The sequence below is a fragment of the Bombina bombina genome, chromosome 9, assembly GCF_027579735.1.
Source record: "Bombina bombina isolate aBomBom1 chromosome 9, aBomBom1.pri, whole genome shotgun sequence".
Taxonomy (NCBI): Eukaryota; Metazoa; Chordata; class Amphibia; order Anura; family Bombinatoridae; genus Bombina; species Bombina bombina.
The window spans coordinates 123984463-124006294 of NC_069507.1; the positions used below are offsets into that span (position 1 = coordinate 123984463).

Sequence of the window (21832 nt, forward strand, 5' to 3'; positions counted from 1 at the left end):
TGAGTGGGCTTTTTTATTTCGATAGGGCTATTAGATTAGGTGTAATTCTTTTCTATGCTTTCGTTTGTTATTTTCCGTAATTTACGGGGGTTTTTTTTGTAATTTAGTACTTCGGAGTAGTGATTTTTTAATGTGTAGTTTAGTTTATTTAATTGGTAGTTAGTTTAATTTTAGTTTAATAATTATATTAGTTTAATTGTTAGCTTAAACTTACACCTAAATTACGAGTTTTGCATTAGCCTTAAAAAGCAGCGTTGAGGGGTCCCAATGCTGCTCTTTTAACGCCCGCTGGTATTACGAGTCTGGCAGGTACAGGTGTACCGCTCACTTTTTTCCGTGACTCGAGCATACCACAAATCCTCTTACGTCAATTGCGAATCCTATCTTTTCAATGGGATTTTCCTAACGCCAGTATTACGAGTCTTGGAAAAAGTGAGCGGTACACCCTCTCCTGTCAAGACTCCTACCGCATTTAAAATTCAGTAGTTAAGAGTTTTATGGGCTAACGCCGTAACATAAAATCTTAAATAATATGCTAAAAAGTACACTAACACCCATAAACTACCTATTAACCCCTAAACCGAGGCCCCCCCACATTGCAAACACTTAAATACAATTTTAAACCCCTAATCTGCCGACCGGACATCGCCGCCACTGTAATAAATATATTAACCCCTAAACTGCTGCACTCCCACCTTGCAAACACTAGTTACATTTTATTAACCCCTAATCTGCCATCCCTAACATCGCCGACACCTACTTACATTTATTAACCCCTAATCTACCGCACCCAACGTCGTCGGTACTATATTAAAGTTATTAACCCCTAAACCTAAGTCTAACCCTAACCCTAACACCCCCCTAACTTAAATATAATTTAAATAAATCTAAATAAAATTACTACAATGAAATAAATTATTCCAATTTAAAACTAAATACTTACCTATAAAATAAACCCTAAGCTAGCTACAATACAACTAATAGTTACATTGTAGCCATCTTAGGGTTTATTTTTATTTTACAGGCAACTTTGTATTTATTTTAACTAGGTACAATAGTTATTAAATAGTTATTAATTATTTAATAACTACCTAACAAAGACAAAACCTAACCTAAGTTACAATTACACCTAACACTACACTATAATTAAATTAATTACCTAAATTAAATTAATTACAATTAAAAAAAATAAACTAAAGTACAAAAAACTAAACATTAAATTACAAAATATAATAAAATAATTACAAGAATTTTAAACTAATTACACCTAATCTAATCCCCCTAATAAAATAAAAAAGCCCCCCAAAATAAAAAAATGCCCTACCCTATACTAAATTACAAATAGCCCTTAAAAGGGCCTTTTGCAGGGCATTGCCCCAAAGTAATCAGCTCTTTTACCTTTAAAAAAAAATACAATACGCCCCCAACATTACAACCCACCACCCACACACCCAACCCTACTCTAAACCCCACCCAATCCCCCCTTAATAAAACCTAACACTAACCCCTTGAAGATCACCCTACCTTGAGACGTCTTCTCCCAGCCAGGCCGAAGTCCTCCAAGAAGCTGGGCAGAAGTGGTCCTCCAGACGGCCAGAAGTCTTCATCCGTTCCGGGCAGAAGAGATCCTCCAGACGGCCAGAAGTCTTCATCCAGACGGCATCTTCTATCTTCATACATCCGGAGCGGAGTGGGTCCATCTTCAATCCAGCCGACGCGGAGCATCCTCTTCCAACGAAGTCCAACTGAAGAATGAAGGTTCCTTTAAATGAAGTCATCCAAGATGGCGTCCCTTCAATTCCAATTGGCTGATAGAATTTTATCAGCCAATCGGAATTAAGGTAGGAAAAATCCTATTGGCTGATGCAATCAGCCAATATAATTGAGCTCAAATTCTATTGGCTGATTGGAACAGCCAATAGAATGCGAGCTCAATCCTATTGGCTGATTGGATCAACCAATAGGATTGAACTTCAATTCTATTGGCTGATTACTTTGGGGCAATGCCCCACAAAAGGCCCTTTTAAGGGCTATTTGTAATTAAGTATAGGGTAGGGCATTTTTTATTTTGGGGGGCTTTTTTATTTTATTAGGGGGATTAGATTAGGAGTAATTAGTTAAAAATTCTTGTAATTATTTTATTATTTTTTGTAATTTAGTGTTTGGGTTTTTTTGTACTTTATTTTATTTAATTGTAATTAGTTTAATTTAATTTAGTTAATTAATTTATTAATTAATTTATTTATAGTGTAGTGTTAGGTGTAATTGTAACTTAGGTTAGGTTTTATTTTACAGGTACTTTTGTATTTATTTTAGCTAGGTAGTTATTAAATAGTTAATAACTATTTAATAACTATTGTACCTAGTTAAAATAAATACAAAGTTGCCTGTAAAATAAAAATAAACCCTAAGCTAGCTACAATGTCATTATTAGTTATATTGTAGCTAGCTTAGGGTTTATTTTATAGGTAAGTATTTAGTTTTAAATAGGATTCATTTATTTAATTGTAGTAATTTTATTTATATTATTTTAAATTATATTTAAATTAGGGGGGGTTAGGGTTAGACTTAGGTTTAGGGGTTAATAACTTTATTATAGTGTCAGCAACGTTGGGGGTGGCAGATTAGGGGTTAATAATTGTAGATAGGTTGCGACGACATTGGGGCAGCAGATTAGGGGTTAATAACTATAATGTAGATGGCGATGTTAGGGGCGACAGATTAGGGGTTCATAGGTATAATGTAGGTGGCGGCGGTGTCCAGAGTGGCAGATTAGGGGTTAATAAGATTATGCAGATGTCGACGATGTCGGGGGAGGCAGATTAGGGGTTAATAAGTGTTAGATTAGGGGTGTTTAGACTCAGGGTTCATGTTAGGGTGTTAGGTGTAGACATAAAATGTATTTCCCCATAGGAATCAATGGGGCTGCGTTAGGAGCTGAACGATGCTTTTTTGCAGGTGTTAGTTTTTTTTTTAGCCATCTCAGCCCCATTGTTTCCTATGGGGAAATCGTGCATGAGCACGTTTAGCCAGATCACCGCTACCGTAAGCAGCGCTGGTATTGAGGTGAGATGTGGAGCTAAATTTTGCTCAACGCTCACTTTTCTGGAGAAAACTCGTAATACCAGCGCTGTCTTAAGGGAGCGGTGAGAAAAAAAGGAGCATTAGCACCACACAAACTCGTAATCTAGCCATTAGTTTTTTTAATTTGACAGGTAAATTTTAATTTAATTTAAGTTAGGGAAATTGTAATTTTAATATAATGTTAGGGGGCGTTAGGTTTAGGGGTTACTAGTTTAATTTAGTTTATTGCAATGTGGGGGCTTCCGGTTTAGGGGTTAATAGTTTAATTTAGTATATTTTGTTGTGGGGGGCTTTCGGTTTAGGGCCTAATAGGTTTATTATTGTGGCAGCGGTGTAGGTCTTAATAACTTTAGTACAGTGGGGGCGATGTGGGCGGATGGCAGATTAGGGGTTAATAATATTTAAATAGTGTTTGCGATGCGGGAGGGCGGCAGTTTAGAGGTTAATAACTTTAGTATAGTGGTGACGATGTCGGGGAGCGGAGAAATAGGGGTTAATAAATTTATTATAGTGTTTGCGAAGTGGGAGGGCCTTGGTTTAGGGTTTAATAGGTAGTTTATGGGTGTTAGTGAACTTTTTAACAATTTAGTTATGAGTCTTATGTTACAGCTTTGTAGCGTAAAACTCATAACTACTGACTTTAGATGGCGTTACAGATCTTGTTGTTTTAGAGTGTAACGCTCGCTTTTTAGCCTCGTAATGCGCTATGGAAGTCTCATTAAAAAAACGTCATTTTTAAGAGTGTGGTACTGACTTTGCGTTACAGGCTAAAAGGCTTGCGGTACACCTATACCAACAAGACTTGTAATGGCTGCGGTGCTGTTTTAACCCTGAAAATACCATATTTTAAGCATTAACAGATGAACGCACAAACTTGTAATCTAGCTGTAATTTAATTATTAAGCCCCCTGACCTAACACCCCCTAAATTAATCCCAATTACCTAAATTAAAAAATAGTATGTTACAATTAAAATAAAAATGCTAACATTACTTAAAAATAAAAAATAAAAAATTTAAATTCATCTAAGATTATAAAAAATAAAAAAAGTCTAATTTTACATAAAATATTAAACCAAATTATCAAAAATAAAAAAATAAACCTAATCCCTATGAAAATAAAAAAGCCCCCCCAAAATAAAAACACCCCCTAATCTAATACTAAACTACCAATAGCCCTTATAAGGGCCTTTTAAGTTAAACAGCTCTTTTCGTTAAAAAAAATACTAAGTCCCCCCTCTAACAGTAAAACCCCCCACCCACCAAACCCCCCAAAATAAAAAACCTAACACTAAAAATCCTAAACTACCCATTGCCCCTAAAGGGGCATTTGTATGGGCATTGCCCTTAAAAGGACATTCAGCTCTTTTACTGCCCTTAAAAGGGCATTCAGCTCTTTTAAGAGTGCCCAGAAATCCCTAATCTAAAAAAAACCCAAACCCCCCCAAAATGAAAAAAAAAACCTAAGTCTAACCCCCCAAATAGGTACTCAAGGTTCCTGAAGTCCAGTGGAGAAGGTCCTGTTCCAGGTGGTAAAGTCTTCTTCCAAGTAGCCAACATCTTCCAAGCAGGGACCTCTTCGTTCTTCATCCAGGACCAAGTCGGCGCGGAGCAGACATGAGCGTGGAGCAGGACCGGCGACCGTGGAGCCATGGAGCGCGGAGGATCCTCTTCGTATGATCGCTGCCGTACACTGAATAGTGAATTCAAGGTACACGTTTAAATATGGTGTCCCTTGCACTCCTATTGGCTGATTTGATTCTTTAAATTCACATCAGCCAATAGGATGAGAGCTACTGAAATCCTATTGGCTGTTTAAATCAGCCAATAGGATTTCAGTAGCTCTCATCCTATTGGCTGATTTGAATTTGAAGAATCAAATCAGCCAATAGGAATGCAAGGGATGCCATTTTGAAATGCGTACCTTGAATTAACTATTTAGTGTATGGCGGTGATCGTACGAAAAGAGGATCCTCCACGCTCCATTCTCTGCTCCAGCTTGGTCCTGGATGAAGAAGGAAGAGGTCCCTGCTTGGAAGAAGATGTCGGCCGCTTGGAAGAAGACCTCACCACCTGGAACAGGACCTTCTCCGACGGACTTCAGGAACGATGAGTACCTATTTTAGGGGTTAGACTTAGACTTTTATTTTTTATTTTTTTATTTTTTTTTAGATTAGGGATTTCTGGGCACTCTTATAAGAGCTGAATGCCCTTTTAAGGGCAGTAAAAGAGCTGAATGCCATTTTAAGGGCAGTACCCATACAAATGCCCCTTTAGGGGCAATGGGTAGTTTAGGATTTTTGAGTGTTAGGTTTTTTATTTTGGGGGGTTTGGTGGGTGGGGGTTTTTACTGTTGACTTAGTATTTCTTTAAGGAAAAGAGCTGTTTAATTTAGGGCAATGCCCTACAAAAGTCCCTTTTAAGGGCTATTGGTAGTTTAGTATTAGATTAGGGGGTGTTCTTATTTTGTGGGGTTTAATTTTTTTAATTTTAATAATTTGGTTTATTATTTTATGTAATGTTAGACTTTTTTATTTTATGTAATCTTAGATTAATTTAAAATTTTTTTTTTTTTTTAAGTAATGTTATCTTTTTTATTTTAATTGTAATTTAGTATTTTTTAATTTAGGTTATTGGTGTTAATTTAGGAGATGTTAGGTTAGGGGGATTAGTAATTTAATTAGTTATTTGCGTTGTGGGGGTTTGGCGGATTAGGGGTTAATAGTTTTATTAGGTTTGTTGCAATGTTGGTTTAATGGCGGATTAGGGGTTAATATACTTTATTAGGTTTTTTTGCAATATCCGTTAATGGAGGATTAGGGGTTAATATACTTTATTAGGTTTATTGCGATGTGTGTTAATGGCGGATTAGGGGTTAATATACTTTATTAGATTTGTTGTGATGTGGGTTAATGGCAGATTAGGGGTTAATATACTTTATTAGGTTTATTGCGATGTGGGTTAATGGTGGATTAAGGGTTAATATACTTTATTAGGTTTATTGTGATGTGGGTTAATGGCAGATTAGGGGTTAATATACTTTATTAGGTTTATTGCAATGTGTGTTAATGGCGGATTCAGGGTTTATATACTTTATTGCGATGTAGGTTAATGGTGGATTAGGGATTAATATACTTTAATGCGATGTGGGTAAATGGTGGATTAGGGGTTAATATACTTTATTAGGTTTATTGCGATGTGGGTTAATGGCAGATTAGGGGTTAATATACTTTATTAGGTTTATTGTGATGTGGGTTAATGGCGGATTACGGGTTAATAGTTTTATTAGGTAGATCGCAATGTGGGTGAATTGCAGATTAGGGGTTAATAGTTTAATAAGGCATATTGCATTGTGGTTTCGGGGTTAATACTTTTATTATTAGTTGCGATGTGGGTTTGATGGCGGATATAGGGGTTTTACGTGTCAGGTTTATTTTTGGGAGGCGGGTTAGACTTTTACGGGAGATTTGACATTTTTTTTAATTTTCTTAGATGCGGGCAGTTTCTAAAGTGCAGTAAGTCAACTCCAGAAATTTGTATTTACGCACATTTCTGGACTTCGCTAGTTTAATCGACTTACGGCACTTTATGAACTGCCGGCGGGGTTTATGTGATACCCCGATGTAAGAGATGAAATTATGGGAGGCTGGGTTTCAGCAGTTGCGCTGAAGCCTGCACCGTATATGTAATCTCGCCCATGGTATTTCTTATGACCCATTGCTTGTGGCTCAGCAGATGCTGTAATATCACACACCATGCACTAGATTCCTGCTCCATGTCCTTTATCATGTAACGCTCCCACAAGTTGCAAACTAGAACTAGAACTAGGACAGTTTTGTGTCATGTCTGAAGGCATGGTATCCTGTTGCCAGGCAGTGAGATAAATTCACACACACACAGCATATTCCCACTCTGTGTCACTACTACTAGACCTAGCTAGTGAATAAATTCTGTCCATTTATATTCTATACACGCTCTGATATGATATTGCTGTTACTCCTCCTCCAATATATATTCCTTAGGGAACAGCACAATGTTATGTTTAATGAGAAAGGTGCCCCTTATGGTATTAAAAACATCTCACTTATATGGATGTCTCTATGACATAAAGCTACTTAAATTTCTATACTACTTCCAAAATATTCCAGAATTGAGTTTAATCTAGACAAATATATATATCTACATTTTCTCTCTGACTGTAGGGTGATGTCACAAGTGATTCTATTGATGATGTAATAGGTGATGGCCCTGATGATGTCATCCTCAATGTCATGTGTGATTTCATTGATGATGTCAAGCAATGTTCCCATATAGTTACACAAAACAATTACTTGAGGACACCAATATACAAGGACACCTTGTGTTAGAGCTCTTTGTTTGTGTGTGATCTATTACATATGAGGAAATTCTGATCATTGGAAGTTCAGTATAATGTACAGTAAATTTATTGGATCAAGAGTCCAGAGCAGAAAGCTGTATTTTTAACTGGAAAATGAAAATGAGTTATAATACACAAGTGAGAAGAGTAACTAGCACTTTAAAAACAAGCAAAGTAAGCAAATTAGCAATGAAAAGGATAACATAACTTGCATGTTACCTTTCTCTGACTTGTCCTTCATATGTAACCTCAGGTGTATCTGACTGCAGGACAAAGACCTAGAAGGAGAAGCAATGACAGATTATACAAATTTTAAAGGGATATGGATGAAAATGGTTGCTTATGCTTCTTTCATTGGAAAATATATAAAATTGTCATTACCAGTCATCAGCTTCTGAGTCTCGAAATCCTTTAGCAAATGGATTGCTAGCAATTTTTAGCTGAGTAATCTGTAAAGAATTGTAAAATAAAGAAATCACTAATAATGTGAATAAACAGACAAGTAGATAATCAATAATAATTGAAAAAGAAAGAAACTGAGAGACACTGAATGAAAAGTAGAAAAATGGAATAGATATTGGCCTAGATTTCGAGTGGAGAGCAATCTCTGTAGCAAGAAGTCAAACACTATAAAATATTGAGACTTCGCTTGCAGGAATGTGCAGTAATGAACACTCCCTATACTTTCAATGATGAGCTCAAAGTGGAAATGCATGATTGTATTGCAAGTCCTTGGTTAATCCTTGCACTTAAAGGTACAGTTTACACCTTAGTCATTTTAAAATCTTACCTTAGATTGAGCTACAAATAGCCTCCTGCACCTTTTCTATATCATGCAGCAGGAATGGTAAAAAAGTTATTTTAAACTGAATATTGTTTCTGGACACTTTTAAATGGCTGCCAAGCTCCACCCACTGATAACATCACAATCTTGTCTGTATATGGCATCCAATCACAAAAGGCTTACTAATTGAATTCAACAGACTGCCCGTGCTATTCAGCAGAGTGCCTAGATGTAGCCCAGATTGTGATATCAGCAGTGGGTAGAGCTTAGCAGCCCTTGTGGCCAGAAACAATATTCAATTTAAAATAACTTTTTAAGGTTCCTGCTGCATGATATAGAAAGGGGTGCAGGAGGCTATTTGCAGCTTTAATCTATGGTAAGACTTTAAGATGAATAATGTGTAGACTGTCCCTTTAAGCGATACGCACATTAATACTGAAAATAATAATTGAAAAGCTCAGGTAAAATTATTGTGACTGCTCATACAGGACTCCAGAAACCTAAAAACTGTCCTCTGTTTCATTTCAACATTGTTTCAAGAAATTTTACAAAGAACATTGCTTCTGTGCATAGAAAAAGCACACTAATGCTATTTTTAAGTGTACTGTAAAATTAATTTCCCCTTTAAGTGCTTACAATGACTTGCTATACCAGCTGCTGAGTTTAAAATAGATGAGAAATTCCTCCTTTAGGCATATTTTCTATATGAAAAGGCTGTCTCTGCTAACTGAAACCACAACCTATTCAAATTAGCTCAGATTGCATGGAGAGTGTATCGCTATATTTACTCAAAACGCCCCAAATATTTTTTCCTGTATACACAGTGAGACCAGTACTAAGAGAGAGAGAGAATAATGAAAAAAGTTAACATTTTATTATATCTCTCTGTTCTTCTCCCCCACTGGGAGCTTAGGCCTAGATTTAGAGTTGGGCGGTAGCCGTCAAAACCAGCGTTAGAGGCTCCTAACGCTGGTTTTTAACACCCTCTGGTATTTGGAGTCAGTCAGGAAAGGGTCTAACGCTCACTTTTCAGCCGCGACTTTTCCATACCGCAGATCCCCTTACGTCAATTGCGTATCCTATCTTTTCAATGGGATCTTTCTAACTCCAGTATTTAGAGTCGTGGCTGAAGTGAGCGTTAGAAATCTAACGACAAAACTCCAGCCGCAGAAAAAAGTCAGTAGTTAAGAGCTTTTTGGGCTAACGCCGGTTTATAAAGCTCTTAACTACTGTGCTCTAAACCTTTTTCTTAGTACTGGTGATTTCAACTGGAATGTGGAATTTGGTGTGTTGTTGTATGGTATTGGAATACCACAAGGCATAGACAACTTCTTGTAATAAAAAGTTTTAATATGACGCGTTTCTCAACCCCAACTGGGTCGTTTCCTCAGATAAAAGCGAATAAAAGTGGTTACATTTACCGGCATTATATACACATTGTGTCTTTAAAAACAGGAAGTTGTCATTAGGTGTTTGTCCAATAGGATTACATTTTCAATTGTAGGAGCCCAATCTTGGCTATTAGCTGTTACTAATTATAACACAAGCATCAAGGAAAAAAATCCCCTATACAAAAGATTTGTAAAAAAATCAATATAAAGGTCCTTTTGTGTACAATTTTGTACTTTTGTCTGTGAAATTATTGCAGTCTAACTAGCTATTGGCATGATAGGAAAAAATATATAGCAAAATAAACAAACCCTTTATAAGGCTCTTTCATCTTGCTGTGTATATATTTATTTTGATGATATTGTTGTATCGTGTCTGATAGTAAGCGTGCTGCAAGCTTGTATCTATTTGTGGATTGATGTCGATACAGAAAATCTTTGTGGTGTATTTGATAACTATGAAAAATCTTTGTGGTGTATTGGATAACTATGACCGTGCATATAAAAACATGTTTTATATGCAAGGTCATACAAAACAGTGTGTGACTGAAATAGGATTCCTTGGATTATGTGTAAGATCAATGGAAGACCTGAGTAGTGGCTCTATTGATAACCTGTGAGGTTGTGATTTTGTATCAAATATTGAGAGCAATGTTTTAACGTTGTATTTCCTAAAAAATTGTCTTGTTTAATCTTTAAGTGTCACTATATTTAATGTCTGCTGCTATCAGCCCGGTGTGGTGAAGGGTTCATATTTGAAAAACTCTGATGATAATATATCTGATAGCTTGATAATATAAACATGAGTAGATGTATGAACTTGTATTTGGTAGCGGATTGTCTGCTTATAAGTGATGTGATGTGTATGTATATGTGATATGAAAGAAAAAATGTATATTTTGTAATAGAATGTTAGAAGTGTTTGAGAATATGTTTTTTTCTGTATAGAAATATATGTTTAACTAATTCTCCACTATAAAGTAGATAATGTGTTGAACTAGGAAATATTGGAAACCAATGGTTGCCCATGGAATCACATTGCATTATAAACCTATAAACAACAATATTAAGAAGAATAAAAAGGGGGTCATGATATATGTGCCATGATCACCCAGTGAAACTGCCAGTTGATATATATAAAAACAATGGTATTGTTATAAATATTTGGTGCATGGAAAAAATTGGATTGTAACATGTGAAACTACAAACTTGTTAGTGTGTGTAGGTGTAAACTGATATTGTGTGCTTGTATAAATCAAAAATTTATACAGAAATTTTTGTATGACCTAAACATTTGGAGAGTGTGGGAAAAAAAGTATCAATCAATAGAAAAAAAGGGATGATGAAGAGGTGGTTAAAAATGAAAAAATAAAAAATAATAAATAAAAAATAAAATATTAAATAATAAAAATAAAAATAAAAATAAAAATAAAACTAAGGATCCATCAATTGAAGGCTGCCAAATCCAAACTGGCATTGAGCCCATAAGGATACAGTGTCTTCAATCGATAGATCCAATATGTCTCACGTTGTCTGAGTCTGTTAAGTCTGTTGTAATCTGAACTTTTGGGAACAAAGTCAATAGGGATATATTTGTAGATATATGGGTTCCCATTGTGTTTGGTCAGACAGTGATTGGGTATACTGTGTTTGATTTTGTTTTTTTTGGAATATTTGCAGTTGCGATGGTGTTCTCCCCATCGGTTTCTCAGCTTCCTGGAGGTGCGGCCTACATATTGGAGGCCGCATATGCACTCCATAAGGTAGACTGTGAAAGAGGAATTGCAGTTAAAGAAAATAGGGATCTGAAATGACTCGCCTGTTACTGTGGACTTAAAATTTTTTATACCTGATCTTATAATTTTGCATGATCCACATCCTGTCTTGCCACATTTGAAAATTCCAAATGTACCAAACAGACCCCTGTTTTTGTTTGGATGATGTGATATTTTATTAGTTAATTTGTGTTTAACTTTTTTGCTGGGAGCTAGCTGGTTTCTGAGTGTGGGCGCTCTCCTGTAAACGATTTTGGGGGTGTCTTTAACTAGATGTTTAAGGACAGGATCTCTTTGTATTATATACCAATGTTTTTGTAGTATGTGTTTGATTTGATTGAAATCAGAGTTGTATTGTGTTGTAAAGATGGTTTCTTTTCCAAATGTATTTTCTGTGTTGGTGGTTGGGGCAAACCTGGTCCCCATGGCCGTCCCTTTGGTTTGAAGATAATACTTGTCTTGATAGATGAAATAATTGTGTTGTAATATGAAAAGAATACTTTCTAAAATAAAATCGCATTGTAAATTGGGTAAAAAAATATCTTTTTTCAAATAATGAGAAATGGCAACTAAACCTAAACTGTGTGAAATGTTGGAATATAAAGAGCTAACGTCACAAGTGATCCAGATGAGATTTCTATTGTCAATATTGATTTTGTGTAGATGTTGTAATAAATGGGTGCTGTCTTTAATGTATGATGGTAATGTTATTACGTATTTTTGCAAATATTGGTCTATAAAGTATGACAGATTGTAGGTGAGATTGCCGATACCGGCAATGATAGGTCGTCCTGGAGGATTGGTTTTATTTTTGTGAATTTTTGGTAAATGATAATAGTGGGCAATGCCCGGATTTTGTATTTTTAGAAAATCTCTTTCATTTTTGTTTAATATATTTGAAGACACACCTTTTTCTATAAGTTCAGTGTAAGAGCGCATGTATTTGTCAGTGGGATCCCCATGTAAAATTTGATAATAGTTTGGGTCTCCAAGAATTCTATCTGCTTCTTTGATATAGTCGGTTATGTCTTTGATATAGTTCGTTTGTGTCTGAATATATGCAGACACTAACGAACTCACCAATCACCTTTTTGATGGCTACATACACATTGATGTTAAGAACAAATCTAATTTTAATCCCACTAATGTAGGGAAAGAATATATAGAGTTATATCAAAACATGGTCTTGGAGGATTTTGAGAAACATTTGAAGTCCAAAAAGAAAAAGAATAATTTTTGTCTTTTGAGTCACCAGAGGGCTATCTCTAATCTTAAGAATAATTCTAATATCATTATCCGCGACGCCGATAAAGGCGGCGGAATTGTGATTCAAGACATAACCGACTATATCAAAGAAGCAGATAGAATTCTTGGAGACCCAAACTATTATCAAATTTTACATGGGGATCCCACTGACAAATACATGCGCTCTTACACTGAACTTATAGAAAAAGGTGTGTCTTCAAATATATTAAACAAAAATGAAAGAGATTTTCTAAAAATACAAAATCCGGGCATTGCCCACTATTATCATTTACCAAAAATTCACAAAAATAAAACCAATCCTCCAGGACGACCTATCATTGCCGGTATCGGCAATCTCACCTACAATCTGTCATACTTTATAGGCCAATATTTGCAAAAATACGTAATAACATTACCATCATACATTAAAGACAGCACCCATTTATTACAACATCTACACAAAATCAATATTGACAATAGAAATCTCATCTGGATCACTTGTGACGTTAGCTCTTTATATTCCAACATTTCACACAGTTTAGGTTTAGTTGCCATTTCTCATTATTTGAAAAAAGATATTTTTTTACCCAATTTACAATGCGATTTTATTTTAGAAAGTATTCTTTTCATATTACAACACAATTATTTCATCTATCAAGACAAGTATTATCTTTAAACCAAAGGGACGGCCATGGGGACCAGGTTTGCCCCAAGCTTTGCCAACCTTTTTATGGGTTATTTTGAGGAGAGATACATCTATCCGACAGAGTTTGGGGCAAGCCTGGTCTTTTATGGCCGATATATAGATGATCTTATCTTCCTATGGGAAGGAGACATCACTAAGGCTAATCAATTTATAGAGCATCTGAACCACAATGACATGGGTTTAGAATTCACGGCAAATATACAAATTCAAAATATTGAATTCTTAGATCTTATATTAAGTATGGACAAATCTAATATTACCTCAAAAACTTTTTTTAAAGATGTTGACAGCAACAGTTTTTTAAATTATCATAGTAACCATCACAAAAATTGGCTAGGCAATGTACCATACAGCCAATTCCGTAGGATACGACGCAACTGTAGCAATTATAACATCTTCCTTGAACAGAGCCAAATATTATATAACAGATTTATAGAAAAAGATTATCCCCCTAGTTTACTTGACAAGGCTCTAACAAAAGCTAAAAATTTAAATAGAGAGGACATTCTATCAAATAACAAAACCACCAACACAGAAAATACATTTGGAAAAGAAACCATCTTTACAACACAATACAACTCTGATTTCAATCAAATCAAACACATACTACAAAAACATTGGTATATAATACAAAGAGATCCTGTCCTTAAACATCTAGTTAAAGACACCCCCAAAATCGTTTACAGGAGAGCGCCCACACTCAGAAACCAGCTAGCTCCCAGCAAAAAAGTTAAACACAAATTAAGTAATAAAATATCACATCATCCAAACAAAAACAGGGGTCTGTTTGGTACATTTGGAATTTTCAAATGTGGCAAGACAGGATGTGGATCATGCAAAATTATAAGATCAGGTATAAAAAATTTTAAGTCCACAGTAACAGGCGAGTCATTTCAGATCCCTATTTTCTTTAACTGCAATTCCTCTTTCACAGTCTACCTTATGGAGTGCATATGCGGCCTCCAATATGTAGGCCGCACCTCCAGGAAGCTGAGAAACCAATGGGGAGAACACCATCGCAACTGCAAAAATTCCAAAAAAAACAAAATCAAACACAGTATACCCAATCACTGTCTGACCAAACACAATGGGAACCCATATATCTACAAATATATCCCTATTGACTTTGTTCCCAAAAGTTCAGATTACAACAGACTTAACAGACTCAGACAACGTGAGACATATTGGATCTATCGATTGAAGACACTGTATCCTTATGGGCTCAATGCCAGTTTGGATTTGGCAGCCTTCAATTGATGGATCCTTAGTTTTAGTTTTATTTTTATTTTTATTTTTATTATTTAATATTTTATTTTTTATTTATTATTTTTTATTTTTCATTTTTAACCACCTCTTCATCATCCCTTTTTTTCTATTGATTGATACTTTTTTTCCCACACTCTCCAAATGTTTAGGTCATACAAAAATTTCTGTATACATTTTTGATTTATACAAGCACACAATATCAGTTTACACCTACACACACTAACAAGTTTGTAGTTTCACATGTTACAATCCAATTTTTTCCATGCACCAAATATTTATAACAATACCATTGTTTTTATATATATCAACTGGCAGTTTCACTGTTTGGGTGATCATGGCACATATATCATGACCCCCTTTTTATTCTTCTTAATATTGTTGTTTATAGGTTTATAATGCAATGTGATTCCATGGGCAACCATTGGTTTCCAATATTTCCTAGTTCAACACATTATCTACTTTATAGTGGAGAATTAGTTAAACATATATTTCTATACAGAAAAAACATATTCTCAAACACTTCTAACATTCTATTACAAAATATACATTTTTTCTTTCATATCACATATACATACACATCACATCACTTATAAGCAGACAATCCGCTACCAAATACAAGTTCATACATCTACTCATGTTTATATTATCAAGCTATCAGATATATTATCATCAGAGTTTTTCAAATATGAACCCTTCACCACACCGGGCTGATAGCAGCAGACATTAAATATAGTGACACTTAAAGATTAAACAAGACAATTTTTTAGGAAATACAACGTTAAAACATTGCTCTCAATATTTGATACAAAATCACAACCTCACAGGTTATCAATAGAGCCACTACTCAGGTCTTCCATTGATCTTACACATAATCCAAGGAATCCTATTTCAGTCACACACTGTTTTGTATGACCTTGCATATAAAACATGTTTTTATATGCACGGTCATAGTTATCCAATACACCACAAAGATTTTTCATAGTTATCAAATACACCACAAAGATTTTCTGTATCAACATCAATCCACAAATAGATACAAGCTTGCAGCACGCTTACTATCAGACACGATACAACAATATCATCAAAATAAATATATACACAGCAAGATGAAAGAGCCTTATAAAGGGTTTGTTTATTTTGCTATATATTTTTTCCTATCATGCCAATAGCTAGTTAGACTGCAATAATTTCACAGACAAAAGTACAAAATTGTACACAAAAGGACTTTATATTGATTTATTTACAATGTCTTTTTACAAATCTTTTGTATAGGGGATTTTTTTCCTTGATGCTTGTGTTATAATTAGTAACAGCTGATAGCCAAGATTGGGCTCCTACAATTGAAAATGTAATCCTATTGGACAAACACCTAATGACAACTTCCTGTTTTTAAAGACACAATGTGTATATAATGCCGGTAAATGTAACCACTTTTATTCGCTTTTATCTGAGGAAACGACCCAGTTGGGGTTGAGAAACGCGTCATATTAAAGCTTTTTATTACAAGAAGTTGTCTATGCCTTGTGGTATTCCAATACCATACAACAACACACCAAATTCCACATTCCAGTTGAAATCACCAGTACTAAGAAAAAGGTTGCCTAGGGGGTACCAGCAAAGACTCCAAGGAATGCTATCCATCCAGTGTACTAGCCACTGTTAAGTGCTAGCAAGCTATCACGCACTGGTCACAGCACAGTGCCTCTTGTTCTGGTAAGCACACCATTTGTCTATATATGTTTGCTCACAATACCAGACAATATTACGCTATTGTGGCGCCCTCTCTCTTTTCCTTCCTGCACTAGTATATTCCCCACTCTCTGGGACCAAGAGGAGCTGCCTGCATTCACGCTACCTTTTCATCTCAGAAGAAATACATCTACCATCGTTTTTTCTGAAAGGGGAGAAAAATATTGAAACGAACTTACAGGAATCCCTTTTCTATCAAGGACATAATCACTAACCGGTTTTACGGTAGAGTTGCACACTGACTTTGTTTGCTAAGATAGTTTTTATGCTTTACACTTTTTTTCAGCGCGCTTTTTTTTTTTTATCCCCACCTGGGATAATTCATACTGTGCTCTAAAGTACACTAACACCCATAAACGACCTATGTACCCCTAAACTGAGGTCCCCCCACATCGCTGCCACTCGATTACATTTTTTTAACCCCTAATCTGCCGACCGCCACCTACGTTATACTTATGTACCCCTAATCTGCTGCCCCTAACACCGCCGACCCCTATATTATATTTATTAACCCCTAATTTGCCCCCCACAATGTCGCCGCCAGCTACCTACAATAATTAACCCCTAATCTGCCGACCGCAAAGCGCCGCCACCTACATTATAGCTATGTACCCCTAATCTGCTGCCCCTAACACCGCCGACCCCTATATTATATTTATTAACCCCTAATCTGCCCCCCACAACGTCGCCGCCAGCTACCTACAATAATTAACCCCTAATCTGCTGACCGCAAAGCGCCGCCACCTACATTATAGCTATGTACCCCTAATCTGCTGCCCCTAACACCGCCGACCCCTATATTATATTTATTAACCCCTAATCTGCCCCCCTCAACGTCGCCTCCACCTGCCTACACTTATTAACCCCTAATCTGCCGAGCGGATCTCACCGCTACTATAATAAAGTTATTAACCCCTAATCCGCCTGACTCCCGCCTCACTAACCCTATAATACATAGTATTAACCCCTAATCTGCCCTCCCTAACATCGCCGACACCTAACTTCAATTATTAACCCCTAATCTGCCGACCGGACCTCACCGCTACTCTATTAAATTTATTAACCCCTAAAGCTAATTCTAACCCTAACCCTAACACCCCCCTAAGTTAAATATAATTTTATTCTAACGAAATAAATTAACTCTTATTAAATAACTTATTCCTATTTAAAGCTAAATACTTACCTGTAAAATAAACCCTAATATAGCTACAATATAACGAATAATTACATTGTAGCAATTTTAGGATTAATATTTATTTTACAGGCAACTTTGTAATTATTTTAACCAGGTACAATAGCTATTAAATAGTTAATAACTATTTAATAGTTACCTAGTTAAAATAATAACAAAATCACCTGTAAAATAAATCCTAACCTAAGTTACAATTAAACCTAACACTAGACTATCAATAAATTAATTAAATAAACTACCTACAATTATCTACAATTAAACCTAACACTACACTATCAATAAATTAATTAAATACAATATCTACAAATAAATACAATTAAATAAACTAACTAAAGTACAATAAATAAAAAAGAACTAAGTTACAAAAAATAAAAAAATATTTACAAACATAAGAAAAATCTTACAACAATTTTAAACTAATTACACCTACTCTAAGCCCCCTAATAAAATAACAAAGACCCCCAAAATAAAAAAAATGCCCTACCCTATTCTAAATTACAAAAGTTCAAAGCTCTTTTACCTTACCAGCCCTTAAAAGGGCCCTTTGCGGGGCATGCCCCAAGAAATTCAGCTCTTTTGCCTGCAAAAAAAACACATACAATACCCCCCCCCAACATTACAACCCACCACCCACATACCCCTAATCTAACCCAAACCCCCCTTAAATAAACCTAACACTAAGCCCCTGAAGATCTTCCTACCTTATCTTCACCTCACCGGGTATCACCGATCGGTCCTGGCTCCAAAATCTTCATCCAACCCAAGCGGGGGCTGGCGATCCATCATCCGGCGGCTGAAGAGGTCCAGAAGAGGCTCCAAAGTCTTCATCCTATCTGGGAAGAAGAGGCGATCCGGACCGGCAACCATCTTGAACCAAGCGGCATCTTCTATCTTCATCCGATGACGACCGGCTCCATCTTGAAGACCTCCAGCTCGGATCCGTCCTCTTCTTCCGACGACTTCCCGACGAATGACGGTTCCTTTAAGGGACGTCATCCAAGATGGCGTCAATCGAATTCCGATTGGCTGATAGGATTCTATCAGCCAATCGGAATTAAGGTAGGAAAATTCTGATTGGCTGATGGAATCAGCCAATCAGAATCAAGTTCAATCCAATTGGCTGATCCAATCAGCCAATCAGATTGAGCTCGCATTCTATTGGCTGTTCCGATCAGCCAATAGAATGCGAGCTCAATCTGATTGGCTGATTGGATCAGCCAATCGGATTGAACTTGATTCTGATTGGCTGATTCCATCAGCCAATCAGAATTTTCCTACCTTAATTCCGATTGGCTGATAGAATCCTATCAGCCAATCGGAATTCGAGGGACGCCATCTTGGATGACGTCATTTAAAGGAACCGTCATTCGGCTAGTAGGCGTCGCTTGAAGAGGTTGGATCCGCGTCGGCTGGGAAGAAGATGGCTCCTTTCCGCTCCGGAAGAAAGAAGATTGAAGATGCCGTTGATAGAAGACTTCAGCCGGATCATGGACCTCTTCAGCTCCTGCTTGGATGAAGACTTCAGCCGGATCATGGACATCTTCAGCCCCCCGCTTGGGCTTGGATCAAGACATCGGAGGAGCTCTTCTGGATCGATCGGTGAACCTGGTATGGTGAAGATAAGGTAGGAAGATCTTCAGGGGCTTAGTCTTAGGTTTATTTAAGGGGGGTTTGGGTTAGATTAGGGGTATGTGGGTGGTGGGTTGTAATGTTGGGGGGGGGTATTGTATGTGTTTTTTTTACAGGCAAAAGAGCTGAATTCTTTGGGGCATGCCCCGCAAAGGGCCCTGTTCAGGGCTGGTAAGGTAAAAGAGCTTTGAACTTTAGTAATTTAGAATAGGGTAGGGCATTTTTTTATTTTGGGGGGCTTTGTTATTTTATTAGGGGGGCTTAGAGTAGGTGTAATTAGTTTAAAATTGTTGTAATATTTTTCTAATGTTTGTAAATATTTTTTTATTTTTTGTAACTTAGTTCTTTTTTATTTTTTGTACTTTAGTTAGTTTATTTAATTGTATTTATTTGTAGATATTGTATTTAATTCATTTATTGATAATGTAGTGTTAGGTTTAATTGTAGATAATTGTAGGTATTGTATTTAATTAATTTATTGATAGTGTAGTGTTAGGTTTAATTGTAACTTAGGTTAGGATTTATTTTACAGGTAATTTTGTAATTATTTTAACTATTTTAGCTATTAAATAGTTCTTAACTATTTAATAGCTATTGTACCTGGTTAAAATAAATACAAAGTTACCTGTAAAATAAATATTAATCCTAAAATAGCTACAATATAATTATAATTTATATTGTAGCTATATTAGGGTTTATTTTACAGGTAAGTATTTAGCTTTAAATAGGAATAATTTATATAATAAGAGTTAATTTATTTTGTTAGATTTAAATTATGTTTAACTTAGGGGGGTGTTAGTGTTAGGGTTAGACTTAGCTTTAGGGGTTAAAAAATTTATTAGAATAGCGGTGAGCTCCGGTCGGCAGATTAGGGGTTAATGTTTGAAGTTAGGTGTCAGCGATGTTAGGGAGGGCAGATTAGGGGTTAATACTATTTATTATAGGGTTAGTGAGGCGGATTAGGGGTTAATAACTTTATTATAATAGCGGTGCGGTCCGCTCGGCAGATTAGGGGTTAATAAGTGTAGGCAGGTGGAGGCGACGTTGTGGGGGCAGATTAGGGGTTAATAAATATAATATAGGGGTCGGCGATGTTAGGGCAGCAGATTAGGGGTACATAGGGATAATGTAAGTAGCGGCGGTTTACGGAGCGGCAGATTAGGGGTTAATAATAATATGCAGGGGTCAGCGATAGAGGGGGCGGCAGATTAGGGGTTAATAAGTGTAAGGTTAGGGGTGTTTAGACTCGGGGTACATGTTAGAGTGTTAGGTGCAGACGTAGGAAGTGTTTCCCCATAGCAAACAATGGGGCTGCGTTAGGAGCTGAACGCGGCTTTTTTGCAGGTGTTAGGTTTTTTTTCAGCTCAAACAGCCCCATTGTTTTCTATGGGGGAATCGTGCACGAGCACGTTTTTGAAGCTGGCCGCGTCCGTAAGCAACTCTGGTATCGAGAGTTGCAGTGGCGTTAAATATGCCTGTACGCTCCCTTTTTGGAGCCTAACGCAGCCATTCTGTGGACTCTCAATACCAGAGTTATTTAAAAGGTGCGGCCAGAAAAAAGCCAGCGTTAGCTACGCGGGTCGTTACCGACAAAACTCTAAATCTAGGCCGTAATTTCTTCTAAACCTGTTTACACAGCTTTTCTATAAGAGTGCCTATATGAGAGCGCAAAATATGTGACAAATTGTAAATAATATAATCAGGAGAGGTTTTGGAAATTTTTGGAGTGTAGGCGCAAGTGAATGCTTTTACCCCTGTCTTGATTATTCAGTATCCTTATCTAAGGGAATTGTATAAAAGATTTGTATAAAAGATTTGACACTTGTTTAAATAACAAATATATTTATTTGAAAAATAAGAAAAAAATCTCTTTAAAAATTCCAATACGGACTTTGTGACACGTGGTTTACAAGTTCTAATATGTCTTGTAACTAATAAGTGAAGTCTATGACTGGTGTTACAAGATTAATGGTATAGATGTATAGTAACAATATGTTTGGTAATGATATGTTTAGTGACAATATGTTCATAAGAAATATAATGAAACAACCTATGTGTTGGGAAAATGTTTTGAAAATAGGACTCGTTAGAGTGTTGTACCTAGTGCATTGAAAACCTAGTACACAGTCTAAAAAGTCAAATTTATGTTTGTAGAGTTTTGCTATTGCCAATATTTCTTGTTTTACTATATATATAGAAAACTATTCTTGGTGCTTGTTCCTGGTATCAGCAATTATTAGCTTTCACACAAATCACTGTCATATGAGAGAGGAAAGGAAAATGTTTGGACATTTGTTGCTTAAAATCTTACAAATATTTGTTGCTTGAAGTCTTACAAATATTTCATAAAACATATATTGCTAAAAATGTAAAAATGTATATTTACGGTTAAAACTGTATTTCTGCAATTATAAAACATATATTGCCAAAAGTGTAAAACTGTATATTTACGGTTAAAACTGTATTTCTGCAATTTTAAACTTGCTAGTAGTCGGCCGACTATTGTATGGCAATTTAAATTGCACAGGAAATTTTTGTATTCGTTGGTAACTCAGTATCAATATTAAAAGAAAAAGAAAAACCACCGGTGGATTTGTTGTTTAAAAGTCGTTTTCTTAAAAGCTTTTTTTGGATAATT

General features: G+C 36.0%; 1 protein-coding gene across 1 annotated transcript in view; it reads right to left on the bottom strand.

Moving 5' to 3' along the window:
* Positions 1-21832, bottom strand: part of LOC128640444 (T-box transcription factor TBX1) — a 448878-nt gene that overhangs the window by 118040 nt on the left and 309006 nt on the right. Inside the window, exons 6-7 of the mRNA XM_053692924.1 lie at positions 7842-7909; positions 7680-7738 (exon numbers count right to left, since the gene is read on the bottom strand). Coding sequence (XP_053548899.1) covers positions 7680-7738; positions 7842-7909 — 127 coding nt within the window. The remainder of the gene's footprint in view (positions 1-7679; positions 7739-7841; positions 7910-21832) is intronic.